Source organism: Mus musculus, chromosome 1 (assembly GCF_000001635.26).
Source record: "Mus musculus strain C57BL/6J chromosome 1, GRCm38.p6 C57BL/6J".
In the NCBI taxonomy this organism is placed as follows: Eukaryota; Metazoa; Chordata; class Mammalia; order Rodentia; family Muridae; genus Mus; species Mus musculus.
Genome location: NC_000067.6, coordinates 118,572,054 through 118,596,103, shown reverse-complemented (window position 1 = coordinate 118,596,103; position 24,050 = coordinate 118,572,054). Strand labels below are relative to the sequence as shown.

The 24,050-nt window shown below is 44.6% G+C and overlaps 1 protein-coding gene across 50 annotated transcripts in view; it reads right to left on the bottom strand.

Moving 5' to 3' along the window:
- The window catches only part of Clasp1 (CLIP associating protein 1), a 220,405-nt gene that overhangs the window by 13,359 nt on the left and 182,996 nt on the right, over positions 1–24,050 (bottom strand). For all 50 annotated transcript variants that reach the window (NM_001359328.1, NM_001359331.1, NM_001359335.1 and 47 more), the window contains 3 exons: positions 17,040–17,283; positions 14,641–14,831; positions 5,555–5,683 (listed from right to left, as the gene is read on the bottom strand). In NM_001359328.1, the coding sequence (NP_001346257.1) occupies positions 5,555–5,683; positions 14,641–14,831; positions 17,040–17,283 (564 nt within the window). The remainder of the gene's footprint in view (positions 1–5,554; positions 5,684–14,640; positions 14,832–17,039; positions 17,284–24,050) is intronic.

The following is a 24,050-nucleotide window of genomic DNA, read 5'->3' as shown; positions in this document are numbered from 1 at the left end:
TGTCTACCCTGATATTTCCAGCAGTTCTTAGTGCTCCTTGCTAGGAACCATACAGTGATCTTTGCTGTAATGAACTCACACACTACAGACTTGAAGGCTGTCCTGTCCTCCTCCCACCTGGCTCACGTCAGTGACAAAACAGTCATTAGAGGAGTCTGTATCCTAGCAGTTGCTGTCTCAACAACTAGGAACCACACAATGATGCTATCTAGGCTTCTGATTTTGTCTGTTTATTAAAAAAGCAAGAATTTCCAAAGGAAACAGGGCTTCTGGTCAAATCCTAAGATTGGGCCCAGGGAAACTAGAGCTTTAGCATGTGTGAGGATTTAGGTTTGTTACTCAGTAGCCACATAATATTGAGGCTATTATCCTGGAACTAGAAGACACACAGATAACCCTCTACTCTGGTAGCCTGGGGCGACCAGATAAGAAGAAAGCAAGGTCCACAGAGGTGTAATGACTTGTAGGTTCCTGGGTTGCTCTGCTGCCAGGAGGGTGCAGAGGGTCATTCCTGAACACAGGCTGTGGAGACAGGGCCGGCTGGGAATTTTAATTGGCACCTGAAGAGGATACCTTATCAGGAACAAGCTTACTCTGACCACAGTTATCTGTTCCAAGGACTGATCACACATACCCTACTGCTCAGGGTGGCCAGACAGCCAGTACCAGGAAGCTCCCCTTTCTGTTGTCAAGCAACTTTGGTCTGTCTCATTTTGCTTCTCTGACTCCTTGAAGTCATAAAATATAAAATTTAACTGGAAAAGAGTTAAAAACAAAACCTCTAGAGAAAAAAGTTATTAATTAGCTAAGAAATCAATTTCCTCAAATAAGTCATGCCATCTAAAACTGGATTCTGATGTCCTAGACACCAACATTTATGGTTTGCAACTAGAAATGTTTGGTGGCATTACTGTGACATGACTATTTTTTTTAATTTCTTGTCTCTCTGCCCTCTCTTGTGGGCACATGCCATGGTGCCATGATGTGTGGAAGTCCAAGGACAAGTTAGTTCTCTCCTTCCTCCACGTGAGTCCAGGATACTAACCCGAAGCTGGCAGACTGTAGGGAGAGCCTTGGTCCCGTATATACTTTTTAAAGAAGCAGGGTCATGTTATTTTGCCTAGGCTGGCCTTGAATTTTGGGGCTCAAGTGATCCCCAACTCCTGGCAACTGGGATTGCATGTATGAACCACTCTGCCTAGCCAACATTTTACTCTGTAAGTATGTAAATAGAATCAAACACTGACTAATGTGAACCCCCCCACCCCCACCCCCAACAAAATAAAATAAAATGATTGGCCAGTTCCAGCTTCCAGAACTAGAGCTGGGGCTGGCCCTTGGGAGACAAAGCCTACCTGGCTATATATAGAAACTGCCAAGTTTATACCTGCACTCACAAACAGCCCTGTATATGTGGGCTGTATGTGAGTGGACCCTGGGGGAAGGAGGGAACAGCGGGCTCTACTGAGACTCTGGTTTCCAGTCTTCTCATACCTCACACAGCCTCAGACGCATGCCCTGCTGCCAGTTCTCTGATCAAAGGAGAGATTCTCTATCAGCCCTAACTCTCTCAGTGTAAAGATGTAAAAGAAGAAGAGAGTTCACATGAATGAAGTTATCACAAAGGCCACGATATCAAGCTTAGCCCTTTAAGATGTTTGCTGAATGAAAACCCAACACAACACACAGAAACTTCATGAGTGCTACAGATGTGAAATGCAACATTATCTACTAAACAGACAGTGAGGTCCTGGCAGACTCACTTCCTCAGATTGGAACTATGAAAGGACTATGTCTATGATGACAAATACCAGCTTTCAAAAACAAAGCTTTTGGCTGGGGTCTAAGGCTACCTGTCAGTCTCTGCAGTTTGCCATCTGTGGACTGTTACTGCCCGCGGGCAACGTTTTCAATGGGTCAGAAACATGTTCTGCGTGCACTGCTCTTTTGGAAAGAATTTACAACAGCTGACTTTGGCTCATGGATAAGGAAACCAGCCATCTTGCCACCAGTCCCACCTTTCCAATTTTGAATAATAGCTTTTTAAAACTCTTAAATTTTTTTCCGCACATGAGTGTTTTGCCTGCATGCGCCATATGCATGCAGTGCTCTCAGAAAGCCAGGGGAGGCCACTTCTGCAACTGGAACTACTCATGGTTGTGTGGATGCTGAGAAAGTTTTTAACTGCTGAGCCATCTCCCCAGCACTGCCCCCTTAAACTATTTCTCTCCCCCCCACCCTCTGCCTACCCTACACACCCAGATGTGTATTTGTAGGTATATATGTGTGTGTGTGTGTGTGTGTGTGTGTGTGTGTGTGTGTGTGTGTGAATTCCTGCCCGTGTGTGTCACAGTGAACCTGAGGAACTCAAGAGGGCAACTTTCAGGCCTCATTCCTGTCTCCTACCTTGTTTGCACCAGGGTTTCTCCTATACTTTGCGGTTGTGTAAGATAACCTCACTGGCTTGTGAGCTTACAGAGATTCTCCTGTCTCTGTCTCCAGTCTTGCCATAGGGGCACTGGGAGCACACGCATGTGATTAACCCTGCTTCACTGAGGTCCTCATGCAGTGAGGGTCCACTGATTCTTTGGTCCTCTAGAAACTTTTAAGATGTATTTCAGTTTCCAAATGTCGGGTTTCTAGAAGTCAGAGTCAGTCAGGGAAGATGGCTGGTGTTCTGGTGAGATTCTGTCTCAAAATAAAAGAGGAACAATACTTGAAGAACATCCAAGGGTGACTTCTTGCCTCCACATGCACACATACACACGTACAAATACACATACATAAGTACACACACACACACACACACACACACACACACACACACACACACACACACGAAAGAAAGACTTGAAGAATTTTCAAACTCCAAATCTAAATGTACAGGGGCCAGAGCTGCTCCTGACCATGTGACAGCCAGAGGTTGCAGGAGGAAGCGGCAAGGGCATAGTCAAGGTGAGCCCAGACATGCAAAGCAGAGGGCCTGCCAACACAGCACCTCAGAACACTGTGTCCCGTTGGCATCCTCAGGTCACTGTGATGATAGTACGGGACCTCTGGTTACAAGACTCCCATGCTGACAGAGTACTGAGAAATATGTGAAGCAGGAGACTTTTTCACTCTTTTCCTGGGCTATATAAGAGAATCTCATATTTTCTAAAGTATTATTCAAGAAAAAAAGTAGTAAACTTTAAATTATATTTAAGAGTACACTGTAAAGGTTTTTACTATTGGGATGCCCAGCTTACACAGACAGGTTCCAGCTGGACAGTAAGTGCTCAAATATCACCTTAGCTTAGCTAACTAGAAATTTCACAATAATAAAAACTGTGTGTGTGGTATTTTGTCTGCACATACGTATGTGCACCATGCCATGCCTAGTGCCCTCAGAGGTCAAAAGAGGATGTGAGATCCCCTAGGACAGGAATGACAGATGGTTGTGAGCTGCTGTACTGGTGCTGGGAATCCAGGCTGAGTCTTGTGGATAAGCAGCCGGTTCTCTGACATAGAGGCATCTCTCTGGCCTCCTTCCTTCATTTTAATCTCATGCCAAGCTTGTATTTTGTCAGGTATGTCTAACCTTCTGACATTTCCATATTTAATTCTGTTATCTACAAAATGCATACTTGAGAGCTACACAATTGAATTTTTTGTTTTTAAAGTGGGAGTCCAGAGGTAAAGGTGAAGCTTGCTGAAGCTTGCTGGTCTGAGACTGGTCTGACTACTGGATTCTACATGATGGAAGGAAAGAACTGATTTCCAGTAAACTGTCTTCTATCCCCCATTGTGCACACATACATATGTGCATACATAAGACAAAGTATAATAACAAAAATCACAGAGAATAAGAGACACAGAGAAAGATACATAGACACATACACACACAGACAGAGGTAGGGGAGGAGAGGGGGAGAGGGAGAACAAGAAGGGGAGAGGAGAGGGAGAGGGAAAAGGAGACGGAGGGGGGAGAGGGAGGGGAAAGGGGGAGGGAGAGAGGGAGAGGGAAAAGGGGGAGGGGAGAGGGAAAAGGGGGAGGGGAGGGAGAAAGGGAGGGAGGGAGGGAGGGAGGGAGAGAGAGAGAGAGAGAGAGAGAGAGAGAGAGCGCGAGCTAGCTAGCTATCTAGTGTGTTGGATTTCATTTATGGCCACCCTGAGGTTCAAACTGCTTGTTGGACATACCTGAATCCTAGATATAAAACAGTACCAATTTCACTTCAATATTTCATCATTGACTCTCACTAAGGACACGTTATTTAAAAAACAAAGTTGGTGCAAGATAGCTTGTCCCACAAGAGACCCAAGACCTAGTCCATACCTACGCTGCTATGAACTACTGGGCAGGCTTTTTTTGGTCCTTCCTTCCCTATCTAGGAACAATGAAGTTGATTATATTTAGCCTGTCTGGTCTTCACATGTTCAAGGAGTTGCTGTAAGTGGAAAGCCTTCTGTTCAAACATGAGTGTCACCATCATGCCACCAGGCCAGATTTTAGAGACCCAGTCACTCGTTGGAAATGGTCCTAGAGTCTATGTGCTCTGTGCTGTATGAATCTAGCGGGGAGAAACAGAGTCCCTTCCTCCAATGACAATCTGAGGAGGTCAAAGCAGTAACTGCCCAAGCAGCCAAAACCATGGCCAGGAGAAACACTACCCTTAGGGTGTCATTCTCTGTAGATGGAAGAACTGCTCTACTCATAAGCCCTTATCCATAAGCACATCACACAAGTGGCCATGGCTCAGTGAGGTCATACCCACTTGCTATCTTGAGTTTGCTGCAGTTCTAAATCTACCATCTGGTTTCCAGAGTACCTGCTGTTACTAGACTTGTTCATGCATATGTGCATGCATGCTGGTCAATCTCTGGTGCCACTGCTCTGCAGCTGTCCATCTTTTTCCTCTTATTTTTTTCCTTTTCCCCTACTCCCATCTTGTCCATCCATCCTTCCTTCTTCTTTCCTGCCCTCCCTGTCCTTCCCTCTCTCTCTCTCTTTCTCTCTCTTTCTCTCTCTCTCTCTCTCTCTCTCCTCCCTCCCTCCCTCTCTCCCCCTCCCTCCCTCCCTTTGAGATAGGGTCTCATTTGCTCGGTTTGCTCAGTAGGCTAGCAATCCTATGGATATGCTTGTTTCTTCCTATCTAGTACAGTTGTCACTGGCTTTTTAATGTGGGTTCTGGAAATCAATTAGGTCTTCATGCTTTCATAGCAGGGACTTCACTAAGTAAGTAAACCATGTCTCCAACCCTGGAGTCACGTTTTGAGGACAGCTCCTTACATTCTGTACACCCCTAACCTCTCCAGAGTAGGGAGCCACAGAGGTTCAACATGTCAGCAAGCTACTGGCCAGTGACTGCAGAGGTGCTGGGACCTGGGAACCGCAGGTGGATTTTGTGAGCATTTTAGGTGTGTGGTTTCTCAGCTCTAATGTCAGCAGTAGGAATTTTACTCAAACAACCCAGACCAAGTTAAAAGGAAAAGACTCATAAGCATGAAATTTCATTTTGGGTCCTGCATTCTTCCACCCAGTTCTGTTGGCACTTGGCCACCAGGGCTAGCTCACCTCCTTGTGGGAGTCTTTGTGGGCTTCCAGAGTCTTCATGATCGTCAGTTCTGCATAGTTTTTGAATCTTGCTGGCTGGTTTCTCAGAATTTCCCGTAAAACTCTCAGTGCCAGAGCTCGAATGGAATGCTAGGTGTGAGAGGAAAAGAAATGTCACTTAATAGTGGCCCACAGCATGCAAGAGCCCCTCTACATGGACCACAAGTCTACTCAACATGGGCTTGCTGGACAGTCAACTCCAAGAGAGCAGGCACTGATGCATGGTGACATCTTCAGGACCCAGCATCTGGAGAGGCTGGCATGGGTTTCTCTAGAATGAGCCCCATACAGCAGATCAAGTGAAGATGGAACATCTAGTTCATGGTCAGTCCCTGTCCTTTCTAGACTTCCTGAAGCTTGGGTTCCTGAGTCATTCTTATGTAAAACAAGCACAGGGATGAGCCCAAAGCACCTGATCCTTTCATGGACAGGTCTGCCAAGCTGTGAGCTCTCTGAGGTCAGCTGGAGAACCGTGTTTGTTCCTGACCTTCTGGGTGATGAGGTCACCCATACAACAGGCTTCAAGCTCTTCAGTCATGTGTCTGGAGGAAAGCCATTTCAAACAGACGCCTAATCTCAAGAAGAGAGCAGAGTTTACTGCAAACAGAGCCAAGAAGCACATCCTGATTCCTTGTCACTCAACTGTGCACTGTGCAAACTCACACATAAAGCACCTGCCCTCCGCATGACATCATCCCATCGCCCCCCGGAGCCCAGCCAAGTGTAACTGCCTCCACAGACAGTACTTTGAAGAACAGATGGTGTGGGCCCTTTGTTACCATTCACTATCTTTACTTATCCCTAAGCCCCATCTTTAATCCCAAGAGTGAGAAAGCAATTCCGGGGCAGGCAGCATTCACTGCTGCCTGCGTCCCCGCTTCCTGCTGCCATCAGTCGCCACCACTGTGACCCTGGGTCTGGCCTATGACCTCTCACTGTGCTAGCTTCTCGGAACACCTCCCAGCCCTGTGCTCTAGCTGTTTCTGCTGGGCCATGCAAAACCAATGTGGAAAGTGGACCCTACTTATGATGCTTCATCCCAGTTGTTCCTTTGATTCTGTGTTGGTGGCCTGCTTCACATAGGCCACCCACAGTAGACCTTCCTCATCTGTACCCACTTCCACCAATATGAGCTACGGAGAATCAGGAATAGTCACGGCCCAGGCATGCTTCAAAGCCTTCTTTGACTTTCAAATATCCCAGAATGAAGGCTTGGTTTTACAACTATTAATACAGTTTTGGAACCTGTCATTTGCCCTGCTAACATTAACTCTAACACAGGCTCAGGGTGAACCAAATAAAATTTCCTGAAAGGCAGCACACAATAAGGCCTTTAAAAAATGTACCCTCTGGGGCCTAGCAAACACAGAAGTGGATGCTCACAGTCAGCTATTGGATGGATCACAGGGTTCCCAATGGAGGAGCTAGAGAAAGTACCCAAGGAGCTAACGGGATCTGCAACCCTATAGGTGGAACAACATTATGAACTAACCAGTACCCCTGAGCTCTTGACTCTAGCTGCATATGTATCAAAAGATGGCCTAGTTGGCCATCACTGGAAAGGGAGGCCCATTGGACTTGCAAACTTTATATGCCCCAGTACAGGGGAACGCCAGGGCCAGAAAAATGGGAATGGGTGGGTAGGGAAGTGGGGGGAAGGGTATGGGGGACTTTTGGGATAGCATTGGAAATGTAATTGAGGAAAATACGTAATAAAAAAAAAGTACCCTCTGGGCAGGCAAGAAGGTTTAGTGGGAAAGGCGCTTGCCACTGAATTCAATGACCTGAATTTAATCCCCAAAACTCACAGGCAAAAAGTGACTCTTGCAAATTGTCCTCTGATCTCTGTGTGTATGTGTCCACACATGCGCATGCATGCGCGCACACACACACAATTGAATAAATTAGTTTAAAAATTTAAAAATAAACATCTGCCTTCCGCTCGACTCGAGACTCGAGCCCCGGGCTACCTTGCCAGCAGAGTCTTGCCCAACACCCGCAAGGGTCCACACGGGACTCCCCACGGGACCCTAAGACCTCTGGTGAGTGGATCACAGTGCCTGCCCCAATCCAATCGCGCGGAACTTGAGACTGCGGTACATAGGGAAGCAGGCTACCCGGGCCTGATCTGGGGCACAAGTCCCTTCCGCTCGACTCGAGACTCGAGCCCCGGGCTACCTTGCCAGCAGAGTCTTGCCCAACACCCGCAAGGGTCCACACGGGACTCCCCACGGGACCCTAAGACCTCTGGTGAGTGGACCACAGTGCCTGCCCCAATCCAATCGCGCGGAACTTGAGACTGCGGTACATAGGGAAGCAGGCTACCCGGGCCTGATCTGGGGCACAAGTCCCTTCCGCTCGACTCGAGACTCGAGCCCCGGGCTACCTTGCCAGCAGAGTCTTGCCCAACACCCGCAAGGGTCCACACGGGACTCCCCACGGGACCCTAAGACCTCTGGTGAGTGGATCACAGTGCCTGCCCCAATCCAATCACGCGGAACTTGAGACTGCGGTACATAGGGAAGCAGGCTACCCGGGCCTGATCTGGGGCACAAGTCCCTTCCGCTCGACTCGAGACTCGAGCCCCGGGCTACCTTGACAGCAGAGTCTTGCCCAACACCCGCAAGGGCCCACACGGGACTCCCCACGGGACCCTAAGACCTCTGGTGAGTGGAACACAGCGCCTACCCCAATCCAATCGCGTGGAACTTGAGACTGCGGTACATAGGGAAGCAGGCTACCCGGGCTTGATCTGGGGCACAAACCCCTTCCACTCCACTCGAGCCCCGGCTACCTTGCCAGCTGAGTCGCCTGACACCCGCAAGGGCCCACACAGGATTCCACACGTGATCCTAAGACCTCTAGTGAGTGGAACACAACTTCTGCCAGGAGTCTGGTTCGAACACCAGATATCTGGGTACCTGCCTTGCAAGAAGAGAGCTTGCCTGCAGAGAATACTCTGCCCACTGAAACTAAGGAGAGTGCTACCCTCCAGGTCTGCTCATAGAGGCTAACAGAGTCACCTGAAGAACAAGCTCTTAACAGTGACAACTAAAACAGCTAGCTTCAGAGATTACCAGATGGCGAAAGGCAAACGTAAGAATCCTACTAACAGAAATCAAGACCACTCACCATCATCAGAACGCAGCACTCCCACCCCACCTAGTCCTGGGCACCCCAACACAACCGAAAATCTAGACCCAGACTTAAAAACATTTCTCATGATGATGATAGAGGACATCAAGAAGGACTTTCATAAGTCACTTAAAGATTTACAGGAGAGCACTGCTAAAGAGTTACAGGCTCTTAAAGAAAAGCAGGAAAACACAGCCAAACAGGTGATGGAAATGAACAAAACCATACTAGAGCTAAAAGGGGAAGTAGACACAATAAAGAAAACCCAAAGCGAGGCAACGCTGGAGATAGAAACCCTAGGAAAGAGATCTGGAACCATAGATGCGAGCATCAGCAACAGAATACAAGAAATGGAAGAGAGAATCTCAGGTGCAGAAGATTCCATAGAGAACATCGACACAACAGTCAAAGAAAATACAAAATGCAAAAGGATCCTAACTCAAAACATCCAGGTAATCCAGGACACAATGAGAAGACCAAACCTACGGATAATAGGAATTGATGAGAATGAAGATTTTCAACTTAAAGGGCCAGCTAATATCTTCAACAAAATAATAGAAGAAAACTTCCCAAACATAAAAAAAGAGATGCCCATGATCATACAAGAAGCCTACAGAACTCCAAATAGACTGGACCAGAAAAGAAATTCCTCCCGACACATAATAATCAGAACAACAAATGCACTAAATAAAGATAGAATATTAAAAGCAGTAAGGGAGAAAGGTCAAGTAACATATAAAGGAAGGCCTATCAGAATTACACCAGACTTTTCACCAGAGACTATGAAAGCCAGAAGAGCCTGGACAGATGTTATACAGACACTAAGAGAACACAAATGCCAGCCCAGGCTACTATACCCGGCCAAACTCTCAATTACCATAGATGGAGAAACCAAAGTATTCCACGACAAAACCAAGTTCACACAATATCTTTCCACGAATCCAGCCCTTCAAAGGATAATAACAGAAAAGAAGCAATACAAGGACGGAAATCACGCCCTAGAACAACCAAGAAAGTAATCATTCAACAAACCAAAAAGAAGACAGCCACAAGAACAGAATGCCAACTCTAACAACAAAAATAAAAGGGAGCAACAATTACTTTTCCTTAATATCTCTTAATATCAATGGACTCAATTCCCCAATAAAAAGACATAGACTAACAGACTGGCTACACAAACAGGACCCAACATTCTGCTGCTTACAGGAAACCCATCTCAGGGAAAAAGACAGACACTACCTCAGAGTGAAAGGCTGGAAAACAATTTTCCAAGCAAATGGACTGAAGAAACAAGCTGGAGTAGCCATTTTAATATCGGATAAAATCGACTTCCAACCCAAAGTTATCAAAAAAGACAAGGAGGGACACTTCATACTCATCAAAGGTAAAATCCTCCAAGAGGAACTCTCAATTCTGAATATCTACGCACCAAATGCAAGGGCAGCCACATTCATTAGAGACACTTTAGTAAAGCTCAAAGCATACATTGCACCTCACACAATAATAGTGGGAGACTTCAACACACCACTTTCTTCAAAGGACAGATCGTGGAAACAGAAACTAAACAGGGACACAGTGAAACTAACAGAAGTTATGAAACAAATGGACCTGACAGATATCTACAGAACATTTTATCCTAAAACAAAAGGATATACCTTCTTCTCAGCACCTCACGGCACCTTCTCCAAAATTGACCATATAATTGGTCACAAAACAGGCCTCAATAGATACAAAAATATTGAAATTGTCCCATGTATCCTATCAGACCACCATGGCCTAAGACTGATCTTCAATAACAACATAAATAATGGAAAGTCAACATTCACGTGGAAACTGAATAACACTCTTCTCAATGATACCTTGGTCAAGGAAGGAATAAAGAAAGAAATTAAAGACTTTTTAGAGTTTAATGAAAATGAAGCCACAACGTACCCAAACCTATGGGACACAATGAAAGCATTTCTAAGAGGGAAACTCATAGCGCTGAGTGCCTCCAAGAAGAAACGGGAGACAGCACATACTAGCAGCTTGACAACACATCTAAAAGCCCTAGAAAAAAAGGAAGCAAATTCACCCAAGAGGAGTAGACGGCAGGAAATAATCAAACTCAGGGGTGAAATCAACCAAGTGGAAACAAGAAGAACTATTCAAAGAATTAACCAAACGAGGAGTTGGTTCTTTGAGAAAATCAACAAGATAGATAAACCCTTAGCTAGACTCACTAAAGGGCACAGGGACAAAATCCTAATTAACAAAATCAGAAATGAAAAGGGAGACATAACAACAGATCCTGAAGAAATCCAAAACACCATCAGATCCTTCTACAAAAGGCTATACTCAACAAAACTGGAAAACCTGGACGAAATGGACAAATTTCTGGACAGATACCAGGTACCAAAGTTGAATCAGGATCAAGTTGACCATCTAAACAGTCCCATATCACCTAAAGAAATAGAAGCAGTTATTAATAGTCTCCCAACCAAAAAAAGCCCAGGACCAGATGGGTTTAGTGCAGAGTTCTATCAGACCTTCAAAGAAGATCTAATTCCAATTCTGCACAAACTATTTCACAAAATAGAAGTAGAAGGTACTCTACCCAACTCATTTTATGAAGCCACTATTACTCTGATACCTAAACCACAGAAAGATCCAACAAAGATAGAGAACTTCAGACCAATTTCTCTTATGAATATCGATGCAAAAATCCTCAATAAAATTCTCGCTAACCGAATCCAAGAACGCATTAAAGCAATCATCCATCCTGACCAAGTAGGTTTTATTCCAGGGATGCAGGGATGGTTTAATATACGAAAATCCATCAATGTAATCCATTATATAAACAAACTCAAAGACAAAAACCACATGATCATCTCCTTAGATGCAGAAAAAGCATTTGACAAGATCCAATACCCATTCATGATAAAAGTTTTGGAAAGATCAGGAATTCAAGGCCCATACCTAAACATGATAAAAGCAATCTACAGCAAACCAGTAGCCAACATCAAAGTAAATGGAGAGAAGCTGGAAGCAATCCCACTAAAATCAGGGACTAGACAAGGCTGCCCACTTTCTCCCTACCTTTTCAACATAGTACTTGAAGTATTAGCCAGAGCAATTCGACAACAAAAGGAGGTCAAGGGGATACAAATTGGAAAAGAGGAAGTCAAAATATCACTTTTTGCAGATGATATGATAGTATATATAAGTGACCCTAAAAATTCTACCAGAGAACTCCTAAACCTGATAAACAGCTTCGGTGAAGTAGCTGGATATAAAATAAACTCAAACAAGTCAATGGCCTTTCTCTATACAAAGAATAAACAGGCTGAGAAAGAAATTAGGGAAACAACACCCTTCTCAATAGTCACAAATAATATAAAATATCTTGGCGTGACTCTAACTAAGGAGGTGAAAGATCTATATGATAAAAACTTCAAATCTCTGAAGAAAGAAATTAAAGAAGATCTCAGAAGATGGAAAGATCTCCCATGCTCATGGATTGGCAGGATCAACATTGTAAAAATGGCTATCTTGCCAAAAGCAATCTACAGATTCAATGCAATCCCCATCAAAATTCCAACTCAATTCTTCAACGAATTGGAAGGAGCAATTTGCAAATTTGTCTGGAATAACAAAAAACCTAGGATAGCAAAAAGTCTTCTCAAGGATAAAAGAACTTCTGGCGGAATCACCATGCCAGACCTAAAGCTTTACTACAGAGCAATTGTGATAAAAACTGCATGGTACTGGTATAGAGACAGACAAGTAGACCAATGGAATAGAATTGAAGATCCAGAAATGAACCCACACACCTATGGTCACTTGATCTTCGACAAGGGAGCTAAAACCATCCAGTGGAAGAAAGACAGCATTTTCAACAATTGGTGCTGGCACAACTGGTTGTTATCGTGTAGAAGAATGCGAATCGATCCATACTTATCTCCTTGTACTAAGGTCAAATCTAAGTGGATCAAGGAACTTCACATAAAACCAGAGACACTGAAACTTATAGAGGAGAAAGTGGGGAAAAGCCTTGAAGATATGGGCACAGGGGAAAAATTCCTGAACAGAACAGCAATGGCTTGTGCTGTAAGATCGAGAATCGACAAATGGGACCTAATGAAACTCCAAAGTTTCTGCAAGGCAAAAGACACCGTCAATAAGACAAAAAGACCACCAACAGATTGGGAAAGGATCTTTACCTATCCTAAATCAGATAGGGGACTAATATCCAACATATATAAAGAACTCAAGAAGGTGGACTTCAGAAAATCAAATAACCCCATTAAAAAATGGGGCTCAGAACTGAACAAAGAATTCTCACCTGAGGAATACCGAATGGCAGAGAAGCACTTGAAAAAATGTTCAACATCCTTAATCATCAGGGAAATGCAAATCAAAACAACCCTGAGATTCCACCTCACACCAGTCAGAATGGCTAAGATCAAAAATTCAGGTGACAGCAGATGCTGGCGAGGATGTGGAGAAAGAGGAACACTCCTCCATTGTTGGTGGGAGTGCAGGCTTGTACAACCACTCTGGAAATCAGTCTGGCGGTTCCTCAGAAAACTGGACATAGTACTACCGGAGGATCCAGCAATACCTCTCCTGGGCATATATCCAGAAGATGCCCCAACAGGTAAGAAGGACACATGCTCCACTATGTTCATAGCAGCCTTATTTATAATAGCCAGAAGCTGGAAAGAACCTAGATGCCCCTCAACAGAGGAATGGATACAGAAAATGTGGTACATCTACACAATGGAGTACTACTCAGCTATTAAAAAGAATGAATTTATGAAATTCCTAGCCAAATGGATGGACCTGGAGGGCATCATCCTGAGTGAGGTAACACATTCACAAAGAAACTCACACAATATGTATTCACTGATAAGTGGATATTAGCCCCAAACCTAGGATACCCAAGATATAAGATATAATTTGCTAAACACATGAAACTCAAGGAGAATGAAGACTGAAGTGTGGACACTATGCCCCTCCTTAGATTTGGGAACAAAACACCCATGGAAGGAGTTACAGAGACGGAGTTTGGAGCTGAGATGAAAGGATGGACCATGTAGAGACTGCCATAGCCAGGGATCCACCCCATAATCAGCATCCAAACGCTGACACCATTGCATACACTAGCAAGATTTTATTGAAAGGACGCAGATGTAGCTGTCTCTTGTGAGACTATGCCGGGGCCCAGCAAACACAGAAGTGGATGCTCACAGTCAGCTAATGGATGGATCATAGGGCTCCCAATGGAGGAGCTAGAGAAAGTAGCCAAGGAGCTAAAGGGATCTGCAACCCTATAGGTGGAACAACATTATGAGCTAACCAGTACCCCGGAGCTCTTGACTCTAGCTGCATATATATCAAAAGATGGCCTAGTCGGCCATCACTGGAAAGAGAGGCCCATTGGACTTGCAAACTTTATATGCCCCAGTACAGGGGAATACCAGGGCCAAAAAGGGGGAGTGGGTGGGCAGGGGAGTGGGGGTGGGTGGATATGGGGGACTTTTGGTATAGCATTGGAAATGTAAATGAGTTAAATACCTAATAAAAAATGGAAAAAAAAAATAAAAATAAACATCTGAATTTCTTTATTTCATATGAAATAAAAGTGAAAGTCGTGAAGATGCACTCTGGAAGATCGCCTTCTACACTATTAGTTTGGGAAATTTCTGTATTACAGTATGTAGGTTCAGGAAGGTGTTTGTTTCATTGGCTGCACATGTGAGCTGGTGTGGCTGCTGTAGGCTAGTGAGTGCTCTGGAACTATGTGGAACCCAGATGAATACTTGATTTGGTATAAGCCAGGCACATAACCCACAAAGGAAAGCTGGTCAACCCTGATCAGGAAAGACATCACACCACCACCATGTGGAAGGGGCTGTGGAAGTGCCTACGTCTTTGTCTCCGAGAGTTTCCAGCAGCAGCAGCAGGATGGTCTTGAAGTGCTCCTCCCACACGCCCAGGCTGTCCTCCCTGGTGATCTTGAGCAACTCCAGCAGTGCGCCCTTCCGCTCCTCCACACGCTCGTTGTGGTTAGATAGCTCTTTCAGCAAGTCAGCCACCAGGTCTGAGTGGTCAATGGGCACTGGGGAGACACACAATGGTACCTCAGATGTTGGCCACAGGGCTCCCGGCATGCTCTTTCCTACCACTGAGAGAGAGAGATGCTATGCTTTCCCCTCCTCCTCTGCCCTGCGTGGCTGCCAGCCTCCCATTGTGCACCTCCAACATTCTCACCTTGCTGAGAGGACAGAGCGCCAGGAATCTATGTCACACTGTCCTGAGTCCTCCCCATCCTTACCATTTTTTCCCTTTCAATTTTTACATAGAGATTAAAAGAAAAAAAAAAGCCAAATGCTTGAGACTCATCTTTTTCTAAACTTTCTTCTACTACCACAGTCTCTAACCAGTGGAGAGCCTCTTGCCTGTAGGAGGCCCATTCCAGTGTAAACCTTCTCCCAAGGCCCTTCCATTCTCACATCCATCCACATATTTCCTCAAGACTGTCACAATTACATTGCCTAACATCTGCTCCATTCTTGGATGTGCACACCTTGGAATCAACATAGTAACTGATGCCATTCAAGGCATCTAGACTTTGCAAGACTGAAAAGCTTGCTCACCTCCACTAGCACTGTTGCCAGCAGGGGTTTGAACTCCGTCTAATGGCTCAGAGGCACTTTTTTCCCTGTCTTTACTTATTTAAGAGGTCTCAATTGTGAAAACTCAACTTTAAACAGGGAGCATGGGGAACCAACAGTGGAGACCAGCCATCACAAGTGCTCTCTTGAGGCATATTTGCATATTTCTTTAGCTTCTGAGATCAGGGGGCAAGCATATAAGGATGCTCAAAACATGGAAAGCTTCTTATTCTTTCTTGCTACTCCACCTTTCTCCTTTTCCTTACATGGTAGTGGATAAAAACAACTGACATTCTAATCTCTGGTTAAGATCAAGAATGGAGAAGGAAGTGGTGAAGCAACTCCACAAGCAAATGAAAGAAACCATCCACTTCTGGCAGAAAGCATAGAGAACACTGGTCACTCTAGACTCATTCCAGGGACCAGCATGTGGCAAATCCAGGGAAAAGACAGTTCTAGGAGTATTTCTGACCCCGAGGCCTCTTCAGTTCTGGACATCTGGAGGACTGTCTTCTAGTCCAGAACTCCATAGTATCAGGTCCTTTATTCCCTTTGGGTCTCGAACAGAGCAGCCCCCTCTACAGTGTGCTCACTCTGTAACCCAGCATCCTGGACGTGGGCCTTGCCTTCCTTGCTCCCTTCCTGGCTGGACAAGCCAAGCATTTCATGATTACAGAAAGCGTTCAGGCAGGTGTTAATTATTTAGAATTCTTATTCACTTAATTTTCCATTCAAACTCTATTCATGAAAAACAGATGTACAATGTGAAAGAAAAATCACGCGGAGTTGCACTAGAACAAAGCAAGTGAATAGAATAAGTGAGGTGGAGGAAGAAAACCTTAAGTTGCTGGACAAACATCATCAAGCCAATACGTGGTCACCTGCAGCTCACTCGCTGATGGACACTGGTCTTAGGTTTAGCTTTGGTCCTGGAGATTGAATCCAGGGCCTTACGGTGCTAAGCACAACTCAATCCCTGAGCCACATTCTCTGTCCCTGGATACAGGTCTTGACGTGGAACTCACAGAAAATCCCAGACACATCCCTATGTTATATTTTGGGCAAGTATCTTAATCTTTCTGAATCTACTTTGTAACCTGTAAAATGAGAACAAAAGCACCTCTGATCTCAGGAGTTAATGGGCGCATGCTTCTTAGCTTAGTGCCGAGCATAATTTAAGGCAACTAAGTACTGTCAGATCCCTGCCTCCAACTTCTGGGACAGCATGGCAGACTGGGAGCACCCTGAGGAAGAAGGAAGCCTTGTCATGGCCTTGGTACCGCACCTTCATGACTAAGCTGGGACAGTGTGGGCCAGGACCTTCACAGAGAGCAAGCATAAGATGCCCCGTTTGCAAGCCCTGGTCAATCACTCCACTCAGGTAGCATTTCAGCAAAGTCCCAGTAGCAGAGCCTCCATGGACAGACTGTAGGCATACAGAGGGCAAGCCCGCATAGGCTTCTGCTCACAGGGGCCTTCCTAGGCCTAATTACACATCAGGAACTCAATAAGCAGTTTTGAGCAAATAGAGGACCAGGAAAGGCCCCGTATTTCTATTTGTGTTTGATAGGGTACGCAGGGCTGGGATGACAGAATGAGAAGTCTAGCTGGCATAAAAGGGGGAGGGGGGGCAGGGAGGCAAGAAGACAGACCATCTCGGAGCTGCTCCATGTCATCGTCAAACACTGCTTCCTTCAGAGCCGTCTTGTCATAGGTGTTGATGGTGTCGGAGTAGGGATACGGGTTATATTCCCGTGCTCTTGGCCCCGGAAAGGCACGTGGAGGCTGCGTGTTGAGCAGGGAGGTCTTGTTGTCCAAAGCCATCCTGCCTCCTTCTATCTCACTACCTCCCCGGCCCTCGGTGGCAGGTGAGGCTGCTCCCCCATCTCGGGACACCTAGAACACAGCACAAAGTCAATCTAGAACCTTCTCCCACACCTGTTCATTTCTACTCTTCCTTCCTTCCTTCCCTCCCTCCTCTTTCTTCATGTCTCTCTCACCTTTTCCTCTCTCTTCCTCCCCTTCTCCTTCTTTCACAGGGTCTTACTATGTAGTCCTGGCTGGCCTTGAACTCAGGTCTACAGAGTCACCCAAGTGCTGGAATTAAAGGTCTGTACTACCATGCCCAACCCACTCTTTTTCTTTGATGCTTAGAAATTTCTTAGAGGGGTCAGAGATTTCCATTTGCAAGCTAGCTGATGACAAAAGAACAGCTATTGGCATTTAATTTTATTTAAAACTTTTTTTTTGAGAGAGAGAGAGAGCGCACACTCATGGAGGCTAGAAGAAGGTGTTGTTCCCTGGATTTAGAGTTACAGGTAATTGTGAGTTGCCTGATATGGGTGTTGGGAACAAAATCTGGAAGAACAGCAAGTATTCTTATGCATGGGGCCATTTCCCCAGCTCCATGCTAATTGTGATTTCTATCCCAATAGAACATTCTTCCATCTGCTTATATACTAAGCCTGGTTTTCTTTGTTATTTGATGACTCACTGTACTCATGAGTTTTCTGAAGCATCACTACCGTGTAGTCTAAAGAGCCCCTTGGATATCGCAAGGCACATCCTTCACTGTCCATTCCTGAGAAGCCCGCTTCAGACTTCTGTGGCTTCTGGCTCCAATGCCATCAGCAGGGGCTTCTCAAAAGTTAACTTGATAATACCCCCATGGCAAAAGCCAGAACCTAACGCTCTCTGAACACCTACAAATCAGTCCCTTGGTTTGGACATATTTTGAGATAATCATGGGGGATAATCATGGGGGAAAATCATGGGGGAAGCCAGATTATCTCAAAATCACCTCTAACCTTGAGTCATAGGATTATCTTCCACACACACTCACTATTCTATTCTCTGGAGATCTGTACTGAACTTGTTTTTCCTCCTGTGTTTGTCTTAACAGTTGTCTCTCAATGGTCTCTGGCTTGACTGCAATAGTCTTGCATTACTGGCTAATTTTATGTCAACTCCACACAATATAGAGTCATTTGAGAAGAGGGAACCTCAACTGAGAAAATGACCCTAGCAGACTGGCCTGTGGGCAAGCCTGTGGTACATTTTCTTTCTCTTTATTTTTTTTAAAGATTTATTTATTTATTATATGTAAGTACACTGTTGCTGTCTTCAGACACTCCAGAAAGGGGAGTCAGATCTCATTACGGATGGCTGAGAGCCACCATGTGGTTGCTGGGAATTGAACTCAGGACCTTTAGAAGAGCAGTCAGTGCTCTTAACCTCTGAGCCATCTCTCCAGCTCCCAATGTGGTACATTTTCTTAACCAATGATTAATGTGAGAGGGCCTCACCCACTGTAGGTGATGCTGCCCCTGGGCTAGTGCCTCTGGGTGTCATAAGGAAGCAGGCTGAACAAACCATGAAGAACAAGTCAGTAAGGAGCATCCTCCATGGTTTCTGCATCAGCTCCTGCCCTGCCTTCCTTCAGGAATGGACTGTGCCATGGAACTTTAAGCAGAAACAAGCCTTTTCCTCCCACGCCTTTGTTCATGGTGTTCTATCACAGCAATAGAAACTAAGACATGGTACCAGGCCTTTACCTTGGGCACAGGAGCCTGTTCAGCCCCTACATGACAGTATTATGTAGACAAATCTGGGTTGGCAATAGGCAGCCTATTTCCCCATCTAGACATGACTTCCAGGAATCCAGAACGTATTTGGAGATTCCCACAAAACTGTATTTGTGCTGCTAACAAGATACAACTCTTATTCTATGTTTATATGCTTTAAAAGTTGTGGTAAATACACATAACCTATCATTTTAACCATCTATAATCATATGCTTCAGTGACATTAAATACATTCACTATGTTGTGTAACCATCAACACCATCTATACCCCAAACTTTCTCATTATCCCTTCAAAAACCCCACTCCTAATAGATAACAACTCCCCTGCCCCACAAACCTTGATTGTGTTCTCTACAAACCCGTCTATCTAGGCATCTCATATAAGGAAACAAGCAAATACCTGCCCCTCTGCATGTGGCTTATTTCACTTGGCATTATTTAAAGTTCATCTAGGTCGCAGCACAGCACAGATTTCTTTCCTTTTGACCACTGTCTGTCACATCTTTACCCATGCATCTGCTGGGGTTATACACACACCCACCAAGTGTGTATTCACCTTGGCTACTGTGACTAGTGGTACTGTAAATGCTGGTCTATCTACAGATACCTGTGTGAACCCACACTTGCAACTAATATACTTCATAAAAGATCTAGAATGCATTTCTCATTGACATCTACAAATAAGATTTAATACTACATTTAAGATACAGAGATAAGTAATATAGAGATAGACCTGCACAAAATAAGACCAAAAAGGCGTAGGCTATACGTTAATAGCAGTGTTGAGTAGTAGATAATTCATGGGTGACTTTGTAACTCTCTTAAAAACTACAGCATGGCTACAATGAAATGTCACTTCTAAAGAGTGCCTAGAAACTTATAAGGGGCTGGAGAGATGGCTCAGCAGTTAAGAACATGAACTGCTCTTGCAGTGGACCCAGGTTCAGTTCCCAGCACGCATGAGTACCTCACAACCACACATGACTCTAGCTCCAGAGGATTCCCAATGGCTTCTCCTGGCCTCTGTGGGGGCAAAGCATACACAGAGGCAAAACATTCATACATGGAAAATAAAATAAAAATAAAGTTAAAATTAAAAAACATATTAAAAACATAATTAAACTATATTTTCTAAGCACTTTAATGGAACTATTTCTTTAGAAAATTAATAGTAGTAATAGTAGCAATAGTAGTAGTAGTAACAGTAATAATAATAATGATAATAATAATAATAATATGAGTATGTATATGCCCGCATGTGCATGTCTGTGTGTGTGTGTATGTGTGTGCGTGCGCGCGTGCGGTATTGCGGTCAGAAGACAACTTCACAGAGTCCTTTCTCTCCCCACCTTTGTGTTTCAGGGACTGAACTGAGCAGTAAGTATTCTTGTCCTCTGAGCCATCTGGTCAGCCTCCAATCTTACTTCTTTATGTGTATTTCTCTGTCCTTCTCTACCTGTAGATTTTGCAAAGATGGGAATTCCAGGAGACATACAGTTGAAATTTTGTTTTCCTCACTGTATAAGCAATTTATGCGTAAAGTTCTGTGGTGATCATATGTAACTTTTTTTACTTGTGCTTTAATAAAGTGGATGATGGGTGATGGTTCATACAAGAAATTCCAGTGTTAAAAATTCTGGGGAAAAATGTTAAGCAACTACAGAGGTGCAGGGACCAGGCGTCTGGGTTCCAGTTTCCTTTCTGTAGACATTATGACACTGAATGTAAGAGAGATTGTAACGCAGCAGTGCAATGCAGGTGCTATGTTAGTTTAATGCAATGGTCTGGAAGTCAGTAAGAGTATTTAACAAGAGTGAGTGTCAACTTTACCAGTAATTTATTCTAAGTAAAGAGCTCAGCAAAAGAAAAGAACAATATTTTTCCACAAAGTAGCATGTTTCAATATTATCTGCAACCTTTTGAAAAAGGCTGATAATTGCGTCTATGCAAGCGAGGCCTGCCCGTGCAGTTTAAGAACAGATACACTGGCTCTTAACTGAAAATGTGTCTGTACTAGTTTGTGTTTGTCAACTTGACACCAATTAGCATCACATGGGAGGAACGACCCTCAGTTGAGGAAGTGGCTCCATTAGACTGGCCTGTGGGCAAGTCTGTAGACATTTTCTTGATTTGATTGAAGAGGTGGTGCCACCCTGAGCAGGTAGTCCTGGGTTGTGAAAGACAGCCATGGGGCTGAGCAGTGGTGGTACATGCCTTTAATCCCAGCACTCAGAAAGCAGAGACGGGTGGGTCTCTAAGTTAGAGGCCAGCCTGGTCTACAGAATGAGTTCTAGGACAGCCAGTGCTGTTATATCTAGAAACCCCTTCTCAAGAAACAACAAAACAAACAATAACAACAACAAAAATAAAAAGCAAGCAAGCAAGCCATGGGGGAAGAATCCAGTAAACTGGGCATCTGTGGACTCTGCTCCAGTTTCTTGCCTTGGCTTCCCTCAACGATTGCTGTTGGTGAAATAAACCTTTTCCTCCCTGTCTTAATTAGGGTTTCTGTTGCTATAAGAAAGGACCATGGCCAAAACAACCTGGGATATTTCAGCTTACAACTCTCGGGTTACACTCTATCACCAAAAGATGTCAGGGTAGGAACTCTGGGCAGGAACACAGAGACAGGAACTAGGAGATGTCACAGAGAAACACTGCTTACTGGCTGTCTCTCCAAGGCTTGCCTGTATCCAGAGCCATAAGCCCAGGGGTGGCATTGCCCACAGTGAGTTGGATCTTCCCACATCAATCATCAATCAAGAAAATGTAGCATAGGCCAGTCTGGGGAGAGCATTTTCTCAGTTGAGGTCCCCTCTTCCCTAATGACTCTAGTTTATGTCAAGTCGACAAAAACCTAGCTAGCCACTTCCCAAGTTGTTTTGTTAATATGTATCATATCAACAGAAAAGCAAACTAGGACAGTGTCATTGGTACTTAGGGCACTGGATCGTGATCTCTGTGCACAAACATGGTCCTGGGAATTGAACCCAGGCCTCAAGATGCTAAGCAAGTGCTCTACTGCTGAACCACACCCAGCTCCACCTCTGATATTTGCTCCTATGTCAGTCATCTTCTGGGAATGTTGTCTAAGAAATAGCCCCTTCCTGAAATACAGTCAGCTCTTCATATGCACAGGCTCCTTCTCAGAGAGTCAATCAAATATATACCAGAATATTCATTAAAAGGCTGGTATCCAACGGGGCTCAGAGCTAAACAAAGAATTCTCACCTGAGGAATACCGAATGGCTGAGAAACACCTGAAAAAATGTTCAGCATCCTTAATCATCAGAGAAATGCAAATCAAAACAACCCTGAGATTCCATCTCACACCAGTCAGAATGGCTAAGATCAAAAATTCAGGTTACAGCAGATGCAGGTAAGGATGTGGAGAAAGGGGAACACTCCTCCATTGTTGGTGGGATTGCAGGCTTGTACAACCACTCTGGAAATCAGTTTGGCGGTTCCTCAGAAAATTGGACATGGTACTACCGGAGGATCCAGCAATACCTCTCCTGGGCATATATCCAGAAGATGTTCCAACTAGTAAGAAAGAAACATGTTCCACTATGTTCATAGCAGCCTTATTTATAATAGCCAGAAGCTGGAAAGAACCCAGATGCCCCTCAACAGAGGAATGGATACAAAAAAATGTGGTACATTTACACAATGGAGTACTACTCAGCTATTAAAAAGAATGAATTTATGAAATTCCTAGGCAAATGGTTGGACTTGGAGGGCATTATCCTGAGTGAGGTAACCCAATCACAAAAGAACTCAAATGATATGTACTCACTGATAAGTGGATATTAGCCCAGAAACTTAGAATAGCCAAGATATAAGTTACAATTTGCAAAACACATGAAACTCAAGAAGAACGAAGACCAAAGTGTGGACACTTTGCCCCTTCTTAGAATTGGGAACAAAACACCCATGGAAGGAGTTACAGAGACAAAGTTTGGAGCTGAGACAAAAGGGTGGGCCATCTAGAGATTGCCATATCCAGGGATCCATCACATAATCAGCCTCCAAATGCTGACACCATTGCATACACTCACTAGCAAGATTTTGCTGAAAGGACCCTGATATAGTTGTCTCTTGTGAGACTATGCCGGGGCCTAGCAAACACATAAGTGGATGCTCACAGTCAGCTATTGGATGGATCACAGGGCCCCCAATGGAGGAGCTAGAGAAAATACCCAAGGAGCTGAAGGGATCTGCAACCCTATAGGTGGAACAACATTATGAACTAACCAGTACCCCGGAGCTCTTGACTCTAGCTGCATGTGTATCAAAAGATGGCCTAGTTGGCCATCACTGGAAAGAGAGGCCCATTGGACTTGCAAACTTTATATGCCCCAGTACAGGGGAACGCCAGGGCCAAAAAGTGGGAGTGGGTGGGTAGGGGAGTGGGGGGAGGGTATGGGGGACTTTTGGGATAGCATTGGAAATGTAAATGAAGAAAATACCTAATTAAAAAAAAAAAGACTGGTATCCAAACTAAATGTGTATGGACTATGTTCTTAAACTTTTATTTTTTTAATGGGGGTTGGGGGTTATTCATTCACACATGTGGAGGTCAGAGAACAACTTGTGAGAGTTGGTTCTTTCCCTCCAGCAAGTGAGTTCCAGGGGTCAAACTTAGCTCGCGTTAGGTCACTGTCTTTTTCTTGATGAGCCAACTACTCTTATCACTGCTTACTAAATGGCAGTGTAACAACCACATAGCATTTCTGTTATAACGTTTTAGTAGGTGTTATGCCATCTAGTGACAGCCTAAGTACACTTGAGGATACAGGGGACTCAGGCACTGCAGAGTTGCAGGTAATGAGGGATGACTACATTGTGTTTTTAAAATTTCTGTATGTGTGAGTTGGTGTGCACCTATGTGAGTTTATGTGCACCAAGTATGTAAAGGAGACCTTGGGAGACAAAAGAAAGACATCAGCTCCCCTGGAACTCGGGTTATAGGCAGTTGCTTCATTTGGGTACTGGGAACTGAAGGCTGTATGGTATGTTAGTGTCTCACTCTAACCCCCTCTCTGTCCCTGTATCCCTAACACCTGTCCCTTCCCCTCT